Source organism: Nicotiana tomentosiformis, chromosome 12 (genome assembly GCF_000390325.3).
Source record: "Nicotiana tomentosiformis chromosome 12, ASM39032v3, whole genome shotgun sequence".
In the NCBI taxonomy this organism is placed as follows: Eukaryota; Viridiplantae; Streptophyta; class Magnoliopsida; order Solanales; family Solanaceae; genus Nicotiana; species Nicotiana tomentosiformis.
The window spans coordinates 95137502-95163573 of NC_090823.1; the positions used below are offsets into that span (position 1 = coordinate 95137502).

The 26072-nt window shown below is 36.3% G+C and overlaps 1 protein-coding gene across 1 annotated transcript; it reads right to left on the reverse strand.

Annotated features, from left to right (window-relative positions):
- Positions 1–4409: 4409 nt before the first annotated feature.
- On the reverse strand, positions 4410–5213 carry LOC138903065 (uncharacterized). Its single transcript, XM_070190980.1, has 2 exons — positions 4902–5213; positions 4410–4784 (listed from the first exon to the last, which is right to left on the reverse strand). Exons 1-2 carry the CDS (start codon positions 5211–5213, stop codon positions 4410–4412), a joined length of 687 nt encoding a protein of 228 aa, XP_070047081.1.
- Positions 5214–26072: the final 20859 nt, after the last annotated feature.

The following is a 26072-nucleotide window of genomic DNA, read 5'->3' on the forward strand; positions in this document are numbered from 1 at the left end:
TTCATCAGAACGTGTCCTTACAAGTGAAATTTTCTTCCCTTATATAGGAATTTATAAATATAACGTTTCTTCCCTTTTATGATCGAATCATTATGAGTATTAATGACATTAATGAAACGTTATAGTTGGCAACCGTAACTGTTCATGAAGATTCCGTAATGATTCTGATTCTTCTTCCTATTAATTAGAGATTCATGAATCTTCCCTCTTTACTGTCTTGATTCATCCTGCCTGTGTCTCTTCACTAAGTAATTTAGGCTCGAGCAACCGTACTATTTCATCTCGTGAGTGATTTATCCGTACATGTTGTAAAATGTGAATCTTTTAATGCGACACTCCAGTTATCATCTTCTTAATGATACACATATCTTGCCATGTCATCCTCATATAATTTCACGTATAACATTTATTTTTTACCAATACAGATAGTCTCCCTACTTGCCGAATATTCTGCAATTGAATATTTGGGAAGTGGCACGTATTTATGGCGGGAATTTTTTGCCGCCGTTTCCCATGTATCATTGCATCTTCTTTAGAACCATCGCTTCGCATGTCACTTCCATTTAATGTACGTACTACGTGGCCTTCGTCGATTGGGTCTGCGACTCTTCAGCGGGTTTTAAAGCTTTCTTGTGGTTGCGTCAGTCACTTTTAGTTTCACAAAACCTTCAATCTACATTATTCTTCTTCTTTAATCGTTCTTGTTCTTCAACGCGCATTATTTTCTTGTATAACCATATCTTCATCAAACTCCGATCCTCGCAGAGTAGCAATTGTAGATGAACTTCCCCCTTCAACTGCTCCTGTTAGGAGTAGAAGATGTGGTAGATTACGTAGTTTAGGATCTGTATCTATTCGTGGTTCTACTTCGCAAACCAACATTGTTACCCCTTCTTTTTCTAGAACTAGGGCTTCTTCAACTCATAGATCTTCTGCCAGAAATAAGGATTCGAGTGAACCTATTCGAGAACCAACTATTGACGAAATTATTCCTGCAGAATTTTCTTTCTCCACTGATCGTGAATCAATTAGAAATCAAGTTACTTCTATGACTTGCCATGAATGTGCCGATGTTTATCCTTCCCAGATTACTGAGGGTTTGATTTCTCTTGTGCGAAGAGAATGCCATCGGAAATTTGACTTTCCAATTTTAGTTTCTGGTCCAAACCAAAGGATTACTTCGTTCCAAGCTGGTTACTCTTTCGTTTATACATATCCTTTTACGTTAGGTTTTAGACCACCTATTGACCCAGCCATCATAGAATTTTATCGTTTCTTTAACGTTTGCTTAGGACAGATTGGTCCTATTGTATGGAGAGTTGTTGCATGTTTAAGATACCTGGCTAATTCAGCCTCTTTACCCTTCACCTTTCAACACTTGCTTCATCTTTATTTCCCTTAGTTATTTCATTTAGGGGTGTTTACTCTCGTGGCTAGGAGTAAAAGGGTTTTGGTTAGCCCTGAAGATGATAAAGATCGTGGCTGGTATACCCGTTTTGTTGCTTCTCCCACAAGTGATTTAATTGGTGAAGAGAACATGTCTTTTCCAGAAAAATGGAACTTTGCACGTAAGTTTTTTTTTAGATATCTTTCTTCACTTTTATGAAGGAAGAAGAAACTTACGATCCCGTGGCTGTTTTTTGTTTTCTTTTTAGCAACCATGGAAGTTGTCGAAGAAATACCAGACTTCCGTGCTTGGGTAAAAAAATAATTGTCGGTTGCTCCTATGGAAGGAAGGTCTTGGAAATACCTTTCTCATAGGTTTGGTTGGAAAGTTAAAACTCATGGTATGCTTCCCTTTAACTTTCTTCATTTATTTCATATTATTTGGAGATTTAATAACTTCTTCTTCTTCTAGGGTTTCCCATACGGGATGTTAGTGTCGCGTCTATTGCTTCATCAAGACTTTCTTTGTCCATGGCTCAAGAGATGATTTTGAGTTCTTGATCAAAGAGAAAAGAAGAGAGAGCTCATGTTTCTGAGGGTGAAGAGGAACGAGAGGAGGGCTCTTTAGTGCGTAAGCCTTGGGCTAGGAGACGCGTTATTTCGAATGATGAAGCCACTCCTCCTTCAAATTCAGTTCCCATGAATGAGCCTGAAAGTGCCACTTTGGTGAGCTCTGATGAAGAGATGATTGCTGCACCTCGTGACTCTACATAACAGTTGTTTTTCCATGGGTTTGATAGTGAAGACTTTGGCTTAGTTTCTGATGAAGCACCCCTTGCCTCCTTTTCAGTATCTGCTCCTATTGGTTCTCAGTTTCCCGTGCCTGTTGTTGCTGCCACTGCTCCTCCCGTGGCTATTTTTACTTCCTCAACTATCCCTATTGCTACCACTTCTCATGTTAAAGTTGGTTCTTCCAGTAGCAGTAGGATGATGAAAAAATTTACCATTGAAGTCCCCGAAGATGGTAATCTTTTGAAAAAGTCTGGCCAAGCTGATGTATGGCTGAAACCGTTGATTGGCCCAGTTGAGAAGTCTAAATTGGAAGACCACAGCTCTTTGACATGGATGAATGACATTGTCCATTCATATTTAAAGGTATAAGCCTTAGCCTTTTATTTTGCAGGTAATTTCTTTATCTTTGTTTGATAATCACTTCTTCTCTTTCTTTTGTAGATCAACCTGATAGGCACAGAGCTGATGAAGAGAATTGTCCATACTGAGCAGTTAGTCAACGACTATCATACGGAAGCGGACAACTGGAAAGAACAATTTAAAGGCCTTCAGTTAGAAAAAGAAGTTTTAAATGAGGAAAAGTGTGCTTTGGAACAACAAGTGAAAGTGATGGCAGTAGAATTAGTGATTGAAAAAGCCTCTTCCAGTCAAGTGGGCAAGGATAAAGACCTCCTCGAGTCTTCATTTTTCGAGCAGCTTTCTAAAGCTAATGAGGAAATTAGGGGTCTGAAAGAACTACTTAATCAGAAGGAAGTCTATACCGGGGAGCTTGTTCAAACGCTCACTCAGGCTCAAAAAGACCTCCGTGCATCTTTTAATAAGGTCCAGTTCTTAGAGAGATCACTTGCCCCTTTACAAACTTCTTATGATGTTGCTTTGACTGAAAAAGCAGAGTTGTAGGCCGAAATTGAGCAATGGGAGAGGAATTATGAGGCCCTTGAGGATAAATCAACTCTTGCTGTAAGCTGGGCTTTCTTGAACACGCGCCTCGAGACTTTGTTGCAGGCTAACCAGGAAGGTTTTGACTTGATTGCTGAGATTGCAAAAACTAAGGAAACCATTGAAAAAACTTAGTAGAGTCGAAACTTTTCTTCACCTGAGGTCGGCATTCCCGAGGGTGATGAACTTACTCCTGGTGAAGTTAGTGTTCAAATCTCTCCTGCTCAAGTCGATCCTTATGTTGTTGTTGATGATGCCATCTTGACTTCTCCCACAGCTGATAGTACTACTTTAGAATCTGCCCTATAGTGAACTTGTGTTTGGAAAGTTTATTGTGTTTGTTTGTTTTTATTTGTGGAATGGTTGGAAAGTTTTATCCCTAATCCATTTTGGGGTTTAATATCAAATACTTTGGTTTGAACTAAGTTTATACTTAGTTTTAACCGGGTTTATATAATATTTTATTTTGAGTTTCTGTTCTACTCTTTTATTATAAATTTAAAAATGCTTCAATATTCCATGACTTTTTGAACATGCACGAATTATAAAAGAGGGCCATTTTATAAACGACACTTAATGAAGAAGACGTCTCAACTTCATAATGGTGTAAACATACGAAAGAAGAAATAGGAACACACATATTTCTTTGAATAACTTTGAGGAAGTTTTGTATCATTCGAACTTTCAAATTGTATAATACTTTACATGTATTTAAATATCATCTATAACTCTTTCGTAACTGTTTTCTTTACAACAGATTTTACAAAATTCAAGGGTATATCTTGCAACCCATGACTAAATATTACCTTTAACCTAAACACTCGTAAGATTTTAAAATTTATATCCACGGGTGTATTCTTCATAGGTTTTTGAATCAGGCTTGCGTTTTTGGCTCTTGACTTTGCTCTTAACTTTCGATTTGTTGGGTAGACTATAGGTTTGACTTGAATTTTGACTTTTCCAGTCTTCTTTACCTTCCTTATATATATATATATATATATATATATATATATATATATATATAAAATCCCCCAAGTGTTTGAGCTTTGAAGTATGAAATCTCGAGCACTTGATTATTCCTTCCATGTGGTCCATTTCCTGAAAAGAAAAAACATACGGGACTCAGAGGTATATATAATTTAGATGATGACTGCTTAACCCTTTATATTTCCATCAGAAAGGTTGCAACCCTAGACAGGGAATAATGTTGCTTCCGCGTATCCTTCAGGTCTAATATCATCATTTGGTGTGGGTTAGCTTTTTGCCTATCATCTAAAATTATTAGTATAATTTTAACTATACAAAACAAAAATCGTTTCCTTTGCCAATGCGAATTTCGTGCTTGGTTCTCCTATTTCAACCGGGATTAAAGCTTCTGAACCATACACAAGCAAAAATGGAGTTTCTCCCGTGGCTGTATTGGCTGTGGTTCTATAAGCCAATAACACTCCTGGTAATTCTTCAGGCCAATTCCCTTTCGATTTTTCTAGTCTCTTCTTCAAATTATTGATTATAATCTTATTCGTCGACTTAGCTTGTCCATTTGCCACGGGATGGTAAGGTGAAGAGGTTATTAGTTTGATTTGCCAACTTTGAAAGAACTCCGTGATTTTCGAGCCTATAAATTGTGAGCCATTATCACATACAATTTCTTTTGGGACTCCAAACTGGCATATATTGTTTCGCCAAATGAAGTCTTTCACCTCCTTCTCTCGTACTTATTTGAAAGCTCCTTCCTCTACCCATTTTGAAAAGTAATTTGTTAACACTAATAAGTACCGTACCTTTCCTTTAGCTTGTGGTAAAGGCCCTACTATATCCTTTCCCCATTTCATAAATAGCCATGGGGAAATAACTGCATGTAATAACTCTGCAGGTCGATGCATATTGTTGGCATATCGTTGACGCTTATCACATTTGGCTACAAAAATGTTCGCATCTTCTTCCATCTTAGGCCGGTAGTATCCTGCCCTGATTAGTGTTTTAACTAAAGATCTTCCACCTGCGTAATTTCCGCATTGCCCTTCATGTACTTCTCTCATCACGTACTTCGTTTGATTGGTTCCAAGGCACCTTGCTAATGGACCGCCAATCATTTTTTGATATAAATGATCTCGAATTAGGCAGTAACGAGCAACTTTTCATCGAAGCACTTGAGATTCTTTCTTGCCTTCAGGTACGATCCCGTACTGCAAAAAATTAACAATCTCGTTTCTCTAATCCCAGGTTAAATTATTAAAGCTTACCTCATGTTTATCCTGGTCAAGTGCTGAATGAAATAAATGGATTACAATGACATTTTCCTCACTCGTTACTTCTGCAACTGAAGTAAGGTTAGCCAACGCATCTGCTTCTGCGTTTTCTTCCCTAGGTATTTGCATCTTCCATGATTGGAATTGCCTGACTAGTTCTCGTGCCTTTTCCAAGTATTGTTGCATTTGTGCCTCTCTAGCAGTGTAAGTCCCCTGCATCTGATTGACTACCAGTTGAGAGTCACTTTTAATCATGATTTTCTCTATGGAGAGTTCACGTGCTAGTTCCAAACCTGCAATTACAGCTTCATACTTTGCTTTATTGTTAGTAATAGGGAAATATTTAATTGCTTGTCTTATACTTTCACCTGACGGTGGGATTAAGACAATACCTAAACCGGCTCCTTTGGCATTTGGAGAGCCATCAGTAAATAAAGTCTACGTACCTGGATTAGCTCCAGTAAAAAATTGTAATTCCTTTTCTACTTGAGGAATTATTTTTGTATTAAAATCAATCTGCGACGAAATCTGCTAGAACTTGAGATTTTACTGTTGTTCTAGGTTGATAAATAATGTCATATTCACTTAGTTCTATTGCCCATTTGGCTAGTCTGCCTGACAATTCTTGTTTATGCAAAATACTCCTAATGGATATGCAGTTACTACAGAGATAGGATGGCATTGAAAATATGGTCTCAATTTCCTAGGTGCCATGACTAATGCTAAAGCTATTTCTCTAGATGAGGATATCTAGTTTCAGCATCTAATAAAGATTTACTAACATAATAAATAGGAGATTGTTTACCTTTGCCCCCTTACTAAAACTGTACTTACAACTACTTCTGCAACTGCAAGATATACAAATAGTCTTTCTTCATCTCTTGGTTTAGACAGTAGGGGAGGATTTGTTAAGTATCCCTTCAAATCTTTGAGGGCTTGTCGTCATTCCTCAGTCCATTCAAACTGAATTTTCTTCTTCAAAACCGAAAAGAATTTAAAACTTTTCTCTGAAGATCTTGAAATGAATCTTCCCAGAGCTGCAATCCTACCTGTCAATCTTTGTACTTCTTTTTTGCTTGTGACTATGTCAGGTATTTATTCAATAGCTTTAATATGTGCAAGATTTACTTCAATTCCTCTATTAGATACGAGAAAGCCTAGAAACTTACCTCAAGCTATGCCAAAAGCGCACTTTTCTGGGTTCTGTTTCATATTATATTTGCGGAGGATCTCGAAGGTAGTTGAAAGATATTGAAAGTGATCTTCCGCTTGTGTAGATTTGACCAATATATCATCAATGTACACTTCTATCGTCTTCCCCAGGTGTTCTTGGAACATCTTGGTCACCAACCTCTGATACGTGGCTCCAGCATTTTCAAGCCAAAAGGCATGACTTTGTAATAATAAGTCCTCCATGTTTGTAACAAATGAGATTTTTTATTCGTCTAAGGGGTCCATTTTTATTTGATTATAACCAGAATACGCATCTAGAAAGCTTAATAATTCGTGGCATGCGGTAGCATCAATCAATTGATTTATATGCGGTAAAGGGAATGAATCCTTCGGGCATGCTTTATTTAAGTCAGTGTAATCCACACAAATTCTCCATTTACCGTTCTTTTTCGGAACAACCATAGTATTAGCTAGCCAATTAGGATATTTTACCTCGCGTATTGAATCAATCTTTTTAAGAGTTTCTGTACCTCTTCATCGATAACTTGATTTTTGAATGATCCTTGCTTCCTCTTCTTTTGTTTGACAAGTATGAATGATGGATCTTCATTTAATTTATGAGTCAACACCTCCGGAAGTATACCTGTCATATCTGAATGAGACCATGCAAAACAATCCGTGTTAGCTTTTAAATATTCAATTAACTTACCTCTCCTATCTGGGTTTAACCTTGCTCCGATATGAATTATTCGATCTGACCATTGTTCGAATAGTGGAACAGCTTCAAGCTCCTCAATCATTGTTTTAATGTTTTCGTTCTCCTCTGGCTCTTGAATTACATCTGGTCTGGAATTCACGTCTGTTTGTTTTGATACAATTTCTGTTGAAATTTGATTTACCGCATCTTTCTCACTTGCACCCGCATCTTTTTGATTTGCACTCGTATCTTTTTGACTTGGTTGTATCACCGAATTGGTGCTCCTTAAAGTTTGTTGATCTCCTAGAATCTGTTGAATTTCCCATTTTGAACGAAATTTGATAACCTGATGTAATGTGGATGGCACAACATCCATATCATGAATCCACGACCTTTCAAGAATCACATTATAGGCCATATCCGTGTCTATCACTTGAAATTTTATTTTTATTTGATGACCCCCTCTGGGTATATGCTTAGTTCAATCTCGCCCTTTGTAATAACGGTTGAGTTATCAAACCCAGATAAGGAAAGCTCTTTGGGAACTACACGATCGCCCATCAGCATTTCGTTCACCACTCGTAATAAAATGATATTCACAGAGCCACCTGGGTCAATCAAAACTCGTTTTACATTAGTATCATATATAAGTAAAGATATTACCAGTGCATCGTTTTGAGGAATCATTAACCCATCGGCATCTGCATCATCAAAAGTTATGTTGCCATCTTCCAGAGTTTGGCGAGTTCACTTCCCGTGAGTTATTGTGAACTTTGTTGTTTTTCTCGCGGCTGTATAGGTTACGTCGTTGACTTCTTCCCCGCCGTTTATCACATTTACTATTCTCTTTGGAGACGGAGGTTTTAAGGGCTCTTGCCTATTTTTCATGTAAGCTTGTTTGCCTTTCTCCCTGAACAATTCCGTCAGATAGCCCTGCTTTAATAAATGTTCCACCTCACCTTGTAATAATCTGCAGTCTGATGTTCTATGGCCATGATCATTATGGAACTCGCACCAAAAGTCTGGGTTTCTTCTATTTGGATTTGATCTCATCTCTTTAGGACATCGTACCTTATCTCCCATGCTTCTTAAAACAACGACCATCTCGGAGGTACTCACGTTAAAATTGTAATCCCCAATCCTTGAGTTTGCATTAGTATCTCTATTATGTTCACCTTGATTTTTTCTGAATCTCAACAATGACGAACCTGAATCTCTATTTGCGAACCTGTGATCAACCCGCATGTCTTCGAATTTGGAAGGAGATTCTCACCCCGAAGGTCCCATATAAGGCTCGTACCTACTCTTACCAAACCTCTTCTTAGATTCTGACTGCCTCGAACCTATTTTTTCTTCAACCCTTGACTGAGCTATGGTATCTTCTTTGATCTGTAACTTGGTACTGTACCTATTATAAACATCATTCCATGTCGTGGCAGGGAATTCTCGTAGGCTCTCTTTAAGCCTTCTTGTAGCTTTTGAACTTTTCTCGTTTAAATTGCTTGCAAATGCCATGGCTGCCCAATTGTCAGGTACTATTGGAAGCAATATTCTTTCACGTTAGAAACTGTCTACGAATTCTCGAAGAAATTCTGTATCTCCTTGCTTTACTTTGAATATATCCTCCATTCTCTTTTCAACTTTTTGTGCACCCGAGTGTACTTTTATAAATAAATCTGCAAGCTCAGCAAAAGAATCAATAGAATTTTTAGGTAAAAGAGAGTACCATGTTAATGCTCCTTTAGTAAGTGTTTCCCCAAACTTTTTTACCAGCAGAGATTCAATCTCCTGCTTGATTAAATCATTACCTTTTACTCCCGTGATGAATATAGTAACGTGGTCACGTGGATCGGTCGTTCCATCGTATTTCGAGATGTCAGACATTTTGAACTTTTTGGGAATTGGTAATGGGGCTACGCTTGGTTTCCATGGTTGTTGTGAATATTTGTCGAAATTAACTCCTTTGATCACAGGTGAAACGCCGGGTATTTGCTCAATACGGTCATTTTGTTCTTTCACCTATTTCTGCAAGGTTAGTATTAAAGTTTGTAAATCAGAATTATTAGGCGTACCTGGTCTTCCTTCACGTGACTCGTTGGGAGTTCATCCGCTTCTAGAATTAGCCAACCTTGATCGTGAAATTTCCATAGTTGTAGTATTGTTTGGTGGAGATGTGGGTGGTACAACTGGTAATCCCCTCACGAAAGCCTGGAGAGCATCATTCACGTACTCAGCAATTAGCTGCTTCACAGTATCCTGCTCGACAATTTGTTCATTTCCATTTTGTTCATTGTTATGAGTAGTGGATCTTTCTGGTGATGCTTCTTTTGAATTGCGTGAGCTTCCTTGAGTTGACGGAACTGGGGTTCCTTCCACCTTCTGGTTGTTGTCATTGACATTCGACATGATTCAGTTGAGAGAGAGTGATTTGGAAAGTAAGAGAAGATTATCATATTTCCGGTAACAGAACCAATTTATTTAACCAAAGAATTAGATTCTTAGTCAAAGCCTATTTTTAGAAGTACTCGGGTTACTGATAATCAAGAAATTCAATATTCTCTCAAAAATAAGAAAGGAAATCAGAATCAGAAATGACAAAGTAATCAATAGAAAGCACAAGAAAGTAATTATATTCCAATGTTCATGAGAACTTATCCTTACAAGTGAAATTCCCTTCCCTTATATAGGAATTTACAAATATAACGTTTCTTCCCTTTTATGACCGAATCATTATGAGCATTAATGACATTAATGAAACGTTATAATTGGCAACTGCAACTGTTCATGAAGATTCTGTAACGGTTCTGATTCTTCTTCCACATTAATTAGAGGTTCATGAATCTTTCCTCTTTACTGTCTTGATTCATTCTGCCTGTATCTTTTCATTGAGTAATTTAGGCTCGAGCAACCGTACCCTTTCGTCTCGTGAGTGATTTGTTCGTACATGTTGTAAATTGTGAATCTTTTAATGCGACACTCCAGTTGTCATCTTCTTAGTGATTTACGTATTTTGTCATGTCATCCTCGTATAATTCCATGAGTAACACTTATTTTTTACCAATACACGAAGGTTTTCTGGTTCCCGGTGCATTTGCTTAGGTTCATTAAATGAGGTAATACGCTCTTATAGAAAAAGTGTATTCATTTTCAAAACTTGAAGTTGAGACATGATAACTAAATAAATAAAGTTTATTCCCTGGATTGGGTATCACTTATACACTAGACTAGATACTACATTCCCTTCCCGAAAAAAATATCCATTCTCAAAATTCGAAGTAGAAACCGTGGAAAGATTACAATCACTTTACCACACTTTTCTGTGGTATATGTCCTAGAGTCAACAGACATGATAAGTAAATCAGTGTGTTGCGAGCTAGCTACTATTTTGCAATGATAAGTTGCTTTCTTTTCTTTTCTTTTCTTTTCTTTTTAGCTTCTCTTCTTCCTTCCTTCCATCCACTCTTTAGAGTAGAGGCTCAATCTCCAATGAAAGAAAAGAAAGAAATATGAAAGTTACAGTCAAATATTAGTTCCAACACTTGGTTTTACTTTAACCTTTTTTTGTTTTTTTGTTTTTTGTTTTTTGTTTTTTGTTTTACGATATTAAAAAATATACCTTTGGCTTCCTAGAAGCTTGGCCAAATAAGCTCTGATATTGTAATTTTATAACTCCTATATGCTTGTATTATATTTAAAAAAAATATGTATACATAATTCAAGGTAAAAATAGTGAGTTGAATTCTATACTAAAAAATTAATATATGCGGTAAAATTTTAAAAATTCTATATAAAGCATACATATGTGTATGTGTACTTATAAATTTTTAAATATACAATAGTTCGATTTCTTCAATTATTTTTTGCTTAAAATTAAAACACCAAGTTTGTCAATTTCTTAAAATTTAAAATCAAACCAATAGAGTATCAATATTTTTTAGTCTGAATTGATATTTTTGTTTGATCTATTTTCCGATTTTTCATGAACACTCCTACATAGCCTCATAACGCAGGCTAGGTACTTTGTCTTTATCACAAGCTACTCTTTTGTTCCTCTATTTTAACCTTAATGTAGAGGTTTAAATGATCCTATTATTCTTATGAGTCAATTTAGGTAGCGCAAATTTATCCAACAATGAATATGTTCGAACCGAAAGCTTGAGTAGGATAAGTTACAGTTCATGATATTTGAGCTAAATTTGACTAATTTAATTAAATTTCCTTTTTTTTAAAAAACAAATGATACTGTACCAGTACAAATATTTTGTACCTTGAAATGTCATCTTTATTTGTTTCCAAGAAGGTATGCTTTAAAAATATAAATTACTGTCCGTCTTGGGCTTCTTTATAATATTCTAAAGAGCTACGGGCATGATGAGCGCAAAATACAATACGAAAGTGATGCTCGCTAGCCAAAGATAGTATAATTTAATTATCGTCTCCATAAGAATTAAATTTAAATAATGTTCAAGTAATTTCTGATTTAACGCTATTCAAGATGATTAACACTTTAGTTGGCGTAATTATGAACTAAAATTAACTACTAAAATTAAAGCAAGAAATAATTGATCACAGAAAACTAGAGAGTAAAGCAATGAGTTATTATCAAGACGAAGAATAAGGGCTTTGACATGATAGGTGCAAGATTATTATTCTGGATATGACACTGTTATATTTCACTCTTGAGGTTCTATCGATTCTCACGAATTCAATAGGTGGTTAGCTTATACTTCCGATTCAGACTCCTTTCTTGATTAAATTTAAATATTTCAAATAAACTAATGTGAAGTGCGGTGAAACTTGCAAGAATCTATTGGTAGGAATGATCTAAGAGAAACTTCTCGCGAATATTTATCGATCTTAATTTAAACGGTAACTCAAAAAGCTCTCTCGATTACTTTAAAGAATCACCAAAATAAACCAAGGCATACGCTGTAATGATATTCAATAAGATGTTCCTCTTTCGATTAAACACTATGAAGAATAAAATCACAAATCTATTAAAGCTCATACAATGAACTGAAGCAATTAAACAGTGTTCAAATCCATAAACAACAACCAAGTCACCAAATCATGTCAAACCCTAAGGTAAACTACTCCATAATTATAGAGGAAGTCATCACAAATAGAATTAAAGAGTAAGAAAACATCAATCTAACGTTACAATCTAAACTCTCGTATTGAATTGATGAAAATATGATGAAATCCTCTGTCTTGTAGCCTCCAATGCTCTCCCAAAGCGTCCAAGGCCAAAAGTCCTCTAAAATTCGTATTTTGATGTATTTATACCATATAGGAATGAGCCCGGACGAAATTATCCTTTCCAAGCTGAAGTGAAAAAAGTTGGGCGAAAAAACACACTATTGCAGCGCACCGGGCGGCGCACCATGCACTACATTAGTGAAAAAGTTTAGAAGCCTATTTTTTTCACTTTGCAGGAATTATCACTAGCGCCCCGCGCCCCGCTATGCATGGCGTGGCGCGGTAGTGCATTTTTCTAACTTTTTGACTTCCAGACTTGGTCCTCGACCCCGGAACATGATTCCGACTTAATTTCTTGGGCTGTTACTCAGATTTCAAAACTCCAAATTATCTTAATAGCTCAGAATCATTTCCTGCAAGGCATAAAATACGTAATAAGTGTAATTCACTATCATTTAAGCTCAAACGCACGTATAATACAATAATTAGAGCGCAATACTATGACTAAAGGACGGGTTTCTAGCCTACCATCAATACTCCATACTTAGACTATTGTTCGTCCTCGAGCAATCAAACTACACTTCACATAGGGACGACATTTTCATCAAACAACTTCCCTAACACATCATGCCAAGAATATTTAAAATATACTAAGCACCCTATCATAGCATCCTAGCCACAAGACTCGACTCAAAAACACCACATATTTTCCAAAAAACTGCTCACTTACTCTGACACAGAGGCTAAAGACATCACCTTTCCTTCGCAAATTATGTGCCCTCACACAAACAATAGATAGTAGTTCCACACACGATACATTTCAAGAACAATTAAGAACTCAAGATAGAAAGAATTCACTCACTCTCAGAATTAAGATTCATGTGCCACACAAGATGTACCATAGGCTTGCCCGTAGTGTAATACTCTACTAATTGAGCTCATTCAGTCAATGATCAAGTATGACTTAATTCGGTTATAATGTAGGCTGCGGGACGGGTATGACACATTCGGATATAGTGACTACACCTCCCTAAGCACTTTAATATATACAATTCCAAAATTTAAGCCCCACACTTATTTTGAACCAAATTCCAACCTTCACACATAATAGCATCAAGTTCACAATATTTTTAAGCACAGACAATACGAGAACTACCACTAGCAAGTAATCCATTTTTTCTTTTCTAAGTTCTTATTTTTTTCAAGCAAACTCACTTTTTTTCCTTACAATTCCCCACAAGCGGCTCTCATAATTTTTCAAATACTTTCTCCTTTTTCAATAGTTCCACTCATAAAACTCGACCATACCTCAACTTAGCTTTTACAAGCTTATAACAAATTCAAGTACTCAAGAGAGGTAAAAGGTTTAAACATATAGGCTTGTAGTGTGGTTGCCAAAGAAATAGGAATACATGCTCAATGGGGCTAACTAAGATATTCATTAATTAGGTGGGTAAAAGTATATAATTGGCTTAATAAAAAAATACCTATATCACTTCCTAGACTAAACAAGACTGATATTTCGCTCTGCAAACACATAGGGTAAGTTCTAGATATCAACTGACATGCACAGAATACCAACAAAACCTCACTCACACATTGGTACATAACTCACTTAGGATCGGACCTATCCCGACTCTCTAGTCAAAGCAGTTAAGCAAAGTCACAATCGAATATTTTATGGCACTTATACATGAGTCAAGAACTTAATCCTAGGCGTCATAACTAAGGCACTCACTACTTTCAAGGCACAACAACGTCATGAAATGTCATCTCCATTTAATACCATAGTACAAGACTTCTCTATTCTTAACAAAAGAAAAATTAACTATACCCGGTTCAAGCAAAACCCTTGAAAAAGAACTGCCGCACAAAAAAAAATCAAGGGGGGGTTGTTACACTATCTAAGAAAAGCAAAATATTTTTTTCTTCAACTTTGATCTTTCAAGAAGACAGTCGAGGAAATCCATTGTCAGAAAAAGTCAAAAAAAATAATATTTCCAACCAAAACAAAGAAAGCAAACACACATGTACATATTTACACCCCTAAATTGTGGCATGTCTCCATGACACATAGATAAAAAGCAAGAGATAAAGAAAAATCCCCTGAATTTTTTCTGTTTTTGAGAATTTATGAACTCCACCCCTAATTCTGAATTTATTCCTTGTTTTCGCTCCTTAGGATTATTTATGAAGCTCATTAAGCTAAAGTACTCTGAGGATATCTGTAAGACCTGCTCTTTTCTTTCTTTCTTGGCCTCATTTTGAGCGGTGAATTGCTCCTTCAAGATGATACTCCACTTGTTCCTGCATTCTTGTCATTCGGCTCGCGCGCAAGCCCGCCCCCTTTTACCAGATCAATACATTTATCTTCCTGTAAATCCCCAATAATATAATTCACATGATTAGTGTTAGAATAAGAAAATAAAGAAGAAAGGTCATGTGAATATTACTGTGGTATGTCCAAGACCATTTGTTCCTCATTCTCTTCTACTAAAGGTTGTAAATGTGGAAATGTGGATGGGGCTTTGAACTCTTCTTTTATTACTTCACAATCAACCAAAGCCTCATTTTCCATCATCTCAATTGAATCGAAGTGTTCTTGCAGAGTGGAATGCTCTCTCTGTAGATGCTCATCCTCTTAGGTGGGCTCATTCTCACAGAATATTTCCTCTATATATTCACTATCATAATGCAATGAGTATCTGAAAGTTTACTTACTATTTGACTCACTTGTGTTGTTAGATTCTTAATGGCTTCAACATTTTGTATAAGTCCTTCTTGATTTTGTATAAATCTTTCTTCAACATTATTCCTAAACTTATATATAAGCTCTTCTAAACTACCATTCTCCTCTTGAGGTGGTTGTCTTACTTCGTTTTCATTCCAGTCATAATAAAGGTATTCATCCCAAGCAGAGTTAAAATTGTGCCCATATGAAATGTCATACATGTACGGACTAGAAACAGAGTGAGACTTTTCAAAAGATAAATCATAGGAGGAATACTTACCTGCTTGACAGTCAACCCATAGATGATTTCCACTACATTTAAAACAAATAACATACTCGTGATAATGTTCAGCTACTAAGTCTGCAATCGTTTTCTTAGGCTGGTTATGCTCCATCTTCACAGTTTAATGTCAAAAGTATTTTCTTCAAGTTTTGTTCCTAGTACTTGTCAGGTACTACAAAAGAAATCTTGAAGAGAAATTAACTAATAATAATAATAAAAAAATTAATTCCCGAATTAGCACCAAAAATTATTTTAAACACTATTAATTATCAATCCCCGACAATGGCGCCAATATTTGACGAGCGCAAAATACAACACGAAAGTGATGCTCGTTAGCCAAAAGATAGTATAGTTTAATTATTGTATCCGCATGGATTGAATTTAAATAATGTTCAAGTAATTTCTGGTTTAACGTTATTCAAGATGATTAACACTTTAGTTGGGGTAATTATGAACTAAAATTAACTACTAAAATTAAAGCAATATATAATTGATCACGAAAAACTAGAGAGTAAAGCAATGAGTTATTATCAAGACGAAGAATAAGGGTTTTGACATGACAGGTGCAAGATTGCTATCCTGGATATGACACTGTTATATTTCACTCTTGAGGTTCTATCGATTCTCATGAATTCAATAGGTGATTAGGTTATACTTCCGATTCAGACTCCTCTCTCGATTAAATTTAAATCTTTTAAATAAACTAATGTGAAGTGCGGTGAAACATGCAAGAATCTATTGGTAGGAATAATCTAAGACAAACTTCTCACGGATATTTCTCAATTTTAATTTAAACGGCAACTCAAAAAGCTCTCTCAATTATTTCAAAGAATCACCAAAATAAACTAAGGCATACGCTACAATGATGTTCAATAAGATGTTCCTCTTTCGATTAAACACTATGAAGAATAAAATCACAACTCTATTAAAACTCCTCCAATGAACTCAAGCAATTAAACATTGTTCAAATCCATAAACAACAACCAAGTCACCAAATCATGTCAAACTCTAAGGTAAACTACTCCATAATTATGGAGGAAGTCATCACAAATAGAATTAAAGAGTAAGAAAATATCAATCTAACGTTGCAATCCAAACTCCCGTATTGAATTGATGGAAAGATGATGAAATCATGTGTCTTGTAGCCTCCAATACTCTTGCAAAGCTTCCAAGGTCAAAAGTCCTCTAAAATTCATATTTTTAATGTATTTATACCATATAGGAACGGGACCGGACGAAACTATCCTTTCCAAGCCGAAGTGAAAAAAGTTGGGTGAAAAAATACACTACCGCGGCGCACCGGGCGCCGCATTAGTGGAAAAGTTCAGAGGCCTATTTTTTTCACTCTGCAGGAATTTCGCACTAGCGCCCCGCACCCCGCTACGTATGGCGGCGAGGTAGTGCATTTTTCTTAGTGTAATTTTTGTTTCACTTTTTGACTTCCAGACTTGGTCCTCGACCCCCAAACATGATCCCGACTTAATTTCTTGGGCTTTTACTCAGACTTCAAAGCTCCAACTTGTTCAAATTAGCTCCAAATTATCTTAATAGCTCGGAATCATTTCCTGTAAGACATAAAACACGTAATAAGTGTAATTCACTATCATTTAAGCTCAAACGCACGTAAAATGCAATAATTAGAGTGCAATACTACGACTAAAATACGAGTTTCTAACCTATTATCAACGCATTACTATTAATAAAAAATGTAACGAAACACCCGTTCAAAGGAGTTATGAGCCTCATTATCAAGCCGAATCCGAAACATGCCGCTATTTTTTAAGATAGTCATTACTATTAATTAAAAAAGTTTTAAAGCTTGTTACTTTCTGTCAATCTTAACTATTAAGCAACTATAGACTTATTTCCTCTTCTAAATTTCTAGTTTATAATGCAAGAGGGTAATTATAGAGTCCACCATAGCAACACTTTTGGAAAGCAAAAGTCCACAAAAGAACAAAATTTGTAACTTGCGAAGTGTGTCTCCTTTTCAACCTCCACCACTAATGTGGTCTGAGGACTGAAATTTCTTTTGAATCTGATATATCTTTAGCCCATCCAATATTTCAAAGCTTGATACACATCATTATTTCCAGGTTCATAGTCAAGGTAACTAGAAGTTATAATAACCTTTGAAATTCTAGAGATACACAAGTGAACATTGAGTTTGTTGGTAATCATGACCATCCACCACCTGGATGCATGTTTTACTGTTCCTTTAAAACTTACTTTATAATTTTTTTTTTCACACCCCAAAAGAGTGTGAGTATAAATTACCATTTATCTCTCCCTTAAGTGTCTCATTTAATTAACATCCACTAATTGAACCAGTAAGGATAGATCCAATTTGCCAAAACCACTAATAGAATGTGGAATAATATATAAACAAAGCCAATTGCTTTGACCTATGGAGTCTGGTAGTATTTACTTCAGTTGTTTTCATGCTTCCTACCAAATTAAATAAACAAACAGGATATGCTGGAAAACTGCTAATACTTCATGTCCCTATTTATGTGACGATATTTGACTCGGTATGGAATTTAAGAAAGAAAAAAAAGATTTCGAAATTTGACTTGATATTAGTATAACTATAAATCTTCTTATTATGGGTTAAGTAAGAAGTTTAAAATTGAATTGTTATTATATAAAGAAGCATGGCATTCTTTTATGGGACAAACAGAAAAGAAAAAATATAACATATAAATCGGTACTGAAAAGGTACTATTATCTAGCTACTGCATTGACAAAAGGTACTATCATTGTCGGTCATTGCACCCATGAACAATGGAGGGGCTCAAGGGAGGTGTAGGCCCCAAAAAATTTAATAATGAATTTTGGATTTTATTTTTTCCAGATAATACTACAGTTTAACGAAAAAAGAAAAAGGTACAAAACCTCTAATGAAAAAAAAGATTGCCTACTTTGGTATAAATATTTTAGGACTTTAAATTAAACTATTCAAATTTTTATATTAATATATAAATAATTTTTACAAAAAGATCTAAGGTAATATACTGCAAATATATGATTAACATCTTATTAACTTGAATAACACTTGCCAATATAAATAATAGTATTACTACGTAATGTGAAAAGCTAATGTCTTATAAAAACAGTACATTATAGATAACATATACCAAAAAAAGGAGATATGTTTTGCATATGTTAGTAAATATAAATTATTTTAAAAATATTAAGTTTCTTATTAAAATTTGGCTTTACGTCGTTAATTTATTCAGCCATGCTTGGCCGCTCACAACTATCTATTAGATATGTCCTATTTTCATGTTTAATGTTTAAACAAGATCTACAATAGGGGCTTTACATTCCAACAACTTCTGACTTTAGTATTTATATGTAAAGAGAATACTCAAGGCAAACTCAACCACTAAAAATTTAGGGAGGTGAAGGAAACAAAAAATTTCGGGGTCGGCCAAGGAGATGGAAATCTCCACGCAGAACATTACTAAGGTGGCTGGTGACACAAACACAAACGCCCTGGACAAGAAGAACTTTTTTAAAAACTATATCAAACAAAATATATTATAAACTTACTAAAACATCTTTTTGAAGTCATAGCCAACTCCATCACATGCATTTAGTGTCACAAGTCTTGCATGTTCATTTGTTTTGGTCGACCAACCAACATTTAAATAGAGATAACTTATCCACAAAAATAGTTTATTATCTTTCACATCTTTTACAAGACTAATATTGTAACGAACCGACTGATCGTTTTGAGTTTTTGCATTCCGTTCAACTATTTGAAGTCTTGAGCAACATCGTATGATGTATTATGACTTGTGCGAATCGTCTGTTTTGATTTTCAGGTTATTCAGAATTGATTTGGAAGAATGAATTTCATGATTGAAGCTTTAAAGTTGGAAGAGTTGACCAAGTTTGACCTTTTAGTATTTGACCTCGGATAGGAATTTTGATGGTTCTGTTAGGTCCGGATGGTGATTTGGACTCGGGCGTATGCCCAGAGTTGCATTTGAATATTTCTAGAAGGTTTCAGCGCTAATTGGCGAAAGTTGGAAATTTAAAGGTTTAGAAATTTTATAAGTTTGATCGGAAGTTGACTTTGATAATATCATGTTCGGATTGTGGTTCCGAGAATTTGAATAGCTTCGTTATGTCATTTAGGATTTGTGTGCAAAATTTGGGATCATTCCGGATTGACTTAATATGTTTCGGCGCGAGTTTTGGAAGTTGAAAGTTCAAAAGTTAATTGAGTTCGATTTGAGGTGTGATTCGTCGTTTCGATGTTGTTATGCGTGATTTGAGGCCTCGAATATGTCCGTATTATGTTATGGGACTTGTTGGTATATTTGGACGGGGTCTCGAGTGGCTTGGATGAGTTTCAGACGAGGTTGAGATCATTTTTGTCGCATGTTGAATTTGTTGAAGGAGGCTAGTTTTGGGTAAAGTCTGGTGTGGTCGTACCTACGGACCACTGGACGCAGGTGCGAGAGTCGCGTGTGCGAGGAATGAGGTGCATAAGCAGAACTGGAGGACTGGCATTGTGGTCGCAGAAGCGAGAAAATTGGCGCACCTGCGACAACGTAGGTGCGATGAGTTGAGGCGCAGACGCGAAAACCTTCGCAGAAGCATAATTTGTTTACCGTAGGTGCCCGGGGGAGGGGGGGGGGTACTTGGCCAAGCTGTTTTCGCAGGAGCAAAGGGTTATGCCATAGAAGCGACCTATTGTCCGCAGATGCGAACAGTGTTGGGCAGAATGCTTTAAGTTCGAGGGTTCGATATTTTTACCCATTTTGAATTTTTGGAGTGTTGGGGTAAGCATTCTTAACTCGGTTTTGATTATATTTCACGAATCTATATTCATTTTTGGCATTTGGTTGATGATTTAAAAAGAGAAATTGGGGTTCTTGTCTAAAGTTTCATAGAGTAAATTTTTGAGTTTTGAACATCGATTCGGAGTCAAATTTGAGTGGAACTAGTATGGTTGGACTCGTAATTGAATAGGTTGTCATATTTTGTGAGTTTTTTGGGTTTCGAGGAACGGGTCCGGAGTTTGGCTTTTTGGTTGACTTCGGAGTTTTGATTAAAGATTCGACCTTTATCATTTGGAGTTGTTTCCTTTAGAATTATTTGATGTTCTTGAGTTGATTTTGGCTAGTTTTGAGTCGTTTAGAGGTTGGTACGCGCGAGTTAGAATTTTTGGAGCATCATTTGGCTTGCTTGGTGTTGGATTTGTCTTATTCGAGATAAGTAACACTTCTAAACTTGGTGCTGAGGGTATGAAACCCCGAATTACGTGTTATGTGATTGATGTTGAGGTGACGCGCATGTTAGGTGGCAGACGTGTGGGCGTGCACAGTGTGAATTATGATTTAGTCGATTCCATAAAACTATGTAGCTATCTTATCCGAACATTTTTACTGTACTCTATGTATTAGAGCACTTGAGCTGTAATTTATGCTAGAAATTATGTTTATGCTAGTACTATTGGGACCTACAATTGTCGTTCTTTGTTGTTGAGTTATTTGCTTAATTGTAGTTATGTACTCAGTCGCATTCATCATTACGTATCATATATCAGTCTCAGTTATCGTATATTATCATATCTCGTATCATTGTTTAGGGTTGCTTAGCATGAGTGTTGTGAGCCCGAGAGGCTGGAGAGATTGATGACTGAGTGAGGCCGAGGGCTTGTTGTGAGTGGTATTTATGGGATCGGGTTACACGCCGCAACATGCTTTATTGATTCATGCCAGGAATTTTGGCTTATTATAGAGCTTGGGCTAGATCGGCCCCTCCGGAGTCTGTATATCCACAGTGGGCGCAATTGTTATTGATTTTTGGGCCGGATCTGCCCTGGATTCATTTGCATTGGGTTGGATCTGTCCTGGATTTATTTATGTTTGGGCTGGATCTGCCATGTACAATACTAGTGACTGAGAGTGCTGAGTATTTAGCATGATGAGTAAGAATATGAGACAGTGAGAATGAGTACTCTAAGAGTGTGAGTACATGAGTTCATATCTGAGGTGCATTGCATGTGACATGCGTACTTGATACAGGCATAGAGATGCATTTCCTCATGCTACCCAGTTTTGGTGACATTTATGATTTCACTTGCATATTGACATGTAGGTATAGAGATGTACTTTTCTCATGCTATCTGAAAATGAAACATCTTGATTATTGTTGAAAGATTTTTGGGGAAAATTACACTTTTCAAATTTACTCATATCTCTGGTGATTTGGTAAAAAGAACTGATTTTTACTGACATATTTGAAAAAATATGCCTATTTTCCCGTAACTGTGATCGAGTTGAGCATCATATCTCTAAATTATTTCTCGTACCACTTTTATTATATTGTTATGAACTGTTGTTGGTTGTTGGTGTTGGACTCCGACCATTATTTCAGCTCGTCACTACTTTCAACCTTAGGTTAGGTTTGTTACTTATCTAATACATAGGGTCGGTTGTACTTTTACTACACTTGTGCACCTTGCGTGCGGATGTTGGTTGCTGATGTTGCTGCATACGACTGGAGCTGGATGTGAAGATGAACCTACGTTCGAGTTATAGCTATCACTTGTCCTTTGTAGCATTAGATTCGAATTCTATCATTTACATTTCAAATAGATGTTGTAATTATTTCAGTTCAGTCTTGTAAATATCTAAATCTTAGAAGCTCATGATTTGTACTATTAGTCCTTGGAAAATTCTTTGTATAAAAGTAGTTGTATTATCATTTCTTCTCTTAATACATCTCATTAAATTGGATAGTTTTTAATATGCTTACCTAGCAGGTTGGGTTAGATGCCATCACGACTAGTTGGATTTTGGATCGTGACAAGTTGGTATCAGAGCTCTATGTTTATATGTTCTACGAGTCATGAGCAAGTGTCTAGTAGAGTCTTGCAGATTAGTATGATGATATCCTTACTAATCTTCTAGAAGCTACAAGGCATTTAGGATAAACTTCTCATCTTTCTTTCCTAATCGTGCGACATTGATTCAGCTTAAAGCGTAGCTCTTTGAATCCCTTCCACGCATTCGTATGCATATGTGAGCGCTCGATATCAGTTGTACATCAATGACTTGTGATTCCATAGATGAAGTGCGAGATGTGATTTCGGTGGGTGATCGCGTCCAAACGCACATCACAAAAAAGGTATGAAACGATCGTTTGCAATTATAGAAATCCAACTAAGAGTCGGGGTCGAATCCACGGGGATCTAAGATGAGAGTTAGGGGTATATATTTCAATGTGGTGATTGAATTATCGAGATTGAACTTTCACAAAAAGATTGGTTGTCTATTTCTAATTTTACCTTATTGATTGCAAAATAAAGAAAGAAGACTAGATATGATTGTTTTTGAGGTTTTTCCAAGTTTATAAAAAGCCTAGGGCTGTGACCATTACCTAGGTGTTTGCCTAAAGAGATAAAGACTTTAATGCTTTCTCTGTTGATTGGGGTATATTATAGCTATCAACTCTAAATTACCCACTCAATACCTCTCGGTCAAAGAGTGATTTTGCCCAATTTGGGTTTCTTAAGACCAAATGGGTATCACACAAAACAATTGATAAAATCTCAAGTCGGGTTATTACTATCTCTAAATTTTAACCCTTTAATTAGGTAAATTGATCTCTCGATTGACCCAATTCCTTGTTAGCCAAGTTATCCTAAACTAGGTCTCTCTTTCTCAAGTAGAGATCAAGTCAAATAGGCATGAACTAATATTTGTAACCATTAATTCCACAAATTAAAGCATGAACTAAGCTAAATAATAAACACCCAATCATAAACAAGCACTAAATTAGATACCTACAAGGTTTACACACTAGGGTTGGGTCACAACCCTAGTAAAAATCTAGCTACTCATACTTGGGTCTGAAGAAAATAGAGAACAAAGACTAATTAAACTCATAATTAAAGATTAAAATGGCTAAATCTATTGTAAAATACACCAAAGCAAAGTAAACTTCTAAAAATGGCAAAGAAAAATGGCTACAGTAATTACAGTGGTTTAAACTTGACCTAATTTTGTAAAACTCGTCTATTTATACAAGGCTAAATATTTTGGACAAACCTTACCCCTCGGGATGTTCTGCGGCCACACAATTCCATGCGCGGTCCGCAAATTTGTTCATCTCACTGGAGCAGGAATTCTGGGGCCGCACAGTTCTGGACTGAGGTCGCGAAACAGCTTTTCTGCGGTCTACAGATTTAGAACTGTGGCCCAAAAAGCTTCTGCGGCCCCCCAATGTTAGGGTTGCTGCCACACAAATATTGTGCGGTCCGCAATTCACTAAGGTACTGGACTTAAAATTTTGCATACTCTCTGATATTGAATCCTAGCCCAGCTTTGGTTGTGGCTGCAAATAGAATTTTGCGGTCCGCAATTTCTTGTGCGGTCGTAGAATTCCTTCTGCGGACCACACATTTTATGCTTATAAGCCCCTTTATTGCCTTATTCTTACACTGCTCCTTTTTGAGTCGGATTTCATCTCGGGAGCCCAACTTCCAGCATTTCTGCAATTTTTGTACAATTTCATTTGTTCCGGGAGCCCAATTTAATTCTTTTAGACTAAAACAAAAGTTAAAAGGCGCTAATAAGTAGTCAAAATTCCCACTTATCAACTCCCCCAAACTTAAGTCTTTGCTTGTCCTCAAGCAAACAATTTAGTTCCTACCTCCAAAAGTTAAGGGTCATTTCAGCGAGTCAAAGGTGAGCCGTCCACACATAAGGTGGGACTAACAAATACCCACAGTACTTATGTATTATCAACAAGGCGACAAGTTAAAGATTTATGCATATGTAGTTCTAAAGTGACATTTGAGCATCAAAAATTGACTTTACACATCAAGGACTCTTTCTCTGTCATGTAGGTCATTGTGGATTCCAAACTCTTCCTTCTATACTCTCTGGTTTCCTGGCTCACTTAATAAATTTAGCACTCAATCCAAAGATTTATGAAAGATTCACTCATCTCTCTTAAGAGAATGTCGCAAGTACGACATCAAGTATTATATGTTTGCCCCTCATATAGATCGCCACTAATGTAAGCTCACTCAACTTGAAATCAGGTAGGACTTCTTTCTGGATGTAATGAAGGCTTTTGGATTATTATTTGATATAATATGGTTGAGTGGTTACACCTTTCCTTAAGCACTCTATTTTTTATTCTCGGCTCACACTTTGCCAATTCTTTGAGGCACTTTCTTTTCCTTGGGGAACTAAAGAGACTTAACATCACTCTTTCTTGATCATTACATTCATTTTCTCCCTCTTTGATTTCTCCATGTTTGGGATCATTACCTCTCTTTGAATCCCTTTAACTCTTCCACTTATTCACTTTTGTTTTTTGCATTTTTCTATTTGTTCTTTTCTTTTCTCGCCTTTCCTTATCATCATTTCTTTTCTCTTTTTGTGCCTTGATACCTTTTCCAATTTCCTCGTCTCTCCCCTAAACTTACATTTTTATCCATTTGTTTTACAAGAGTGTTAAGGAAAGCTCGGGTGTCAAGAGAGGGTCACGACAAAACAAGTAAGGGCTTGTAACATGATTATCAAATGAGAAAGGCTCGAGGATCAAATGGGTTGACTAGGGATTACTAAATTGGTAGGGAATAGAAAATTCAAACAAGCCAAGGAAATCCTACAATTACTTTTCAAGCCGAGCAAAACTTAGGATTTCGCCTTGAAACACATTCGGGGCAAGTTCTAGACCTTTCGCACGGGTACTTGGACTAGCAACAAAGTATCTAACCCCTCACACAACTGGATTGTTAAAAAAGATAGAGTCGAGGTCCCAAAATGACCACATTCAAGATTGAAAATCACTATGGTTCAATTAAACCAATCGATGGTTGCCAAAGTCAACACAAGAATCACAAAGTCATTAACTAGAGCCATTTCTTTCAAAAACCTTGTTTCTAACTATAAGCACGTAGTTAAGTATGTTAGTACCAAATGAAGTATGTTTGAATCTTCGAGCATGACATAATTAGGTCTTCTTATTCATTACTACTACTATTATTACCTAAACACCAAAAGCGGACGCATTCCATTAAAAATATTGTCACGCCATCCATCGTTGGGACGAGTCACCCCGGTTCACACAACAACTACCTTTGGAAATAACGGTAACATTAAGAAAACCAAAGGCTTATTGTTGATTAAAACATAGAAAGAAGCTACTAAAACAAACAAAGAAGCTACTTACTCAAACTACAAATTATTAATGGAACCAATAAATAGAGAAGCTAATTAAGCAAAAAATAACTAAATAGACATAATGAGAGAAAAAAAGAGAATATATACAGAATTAGAAAGAGAAAGAAAACAATATCAAGTTATTACAAGCCAATTGACTCAGAATGTACCTAATATCAATCAAAATACACTCCACCCCCCTGAATAAAAATAAGCATTGTCCCTAATGCTTAACAAAATAAGAGTAAATGAGGGGAAAGAGTGAAGAAAACTACCTATGGCTCCTTGGACATCTCTGTGTCCACAACAAGGTCAGTACCCTCAGTCTTATCCAACTGGATCTCATCATCCTCAACTCTGGGAGTGACTGGGTTGGTGAACATCTGACGCACTACCTCGGCAGTGTCGGCATCAGAGTCTG

Excerpts from the sequence above, each read along its gene's own strand:
- LOC138903065 (XM_070190980.1), bottom strand. The coding sequence starts at position 5,213 with ATGATTGGCGGTCCATTAGCAAGGTGCCTTGGAACCAATCAAACGAAG. Across the intron at positions 4,785-4,901 it reads TACCACAAGCTAAAGGAAAG|TTTGGAGTCCCAAAAGAAAT; the intron begins GTACGGTACTTA and ends AATATATGCCAG.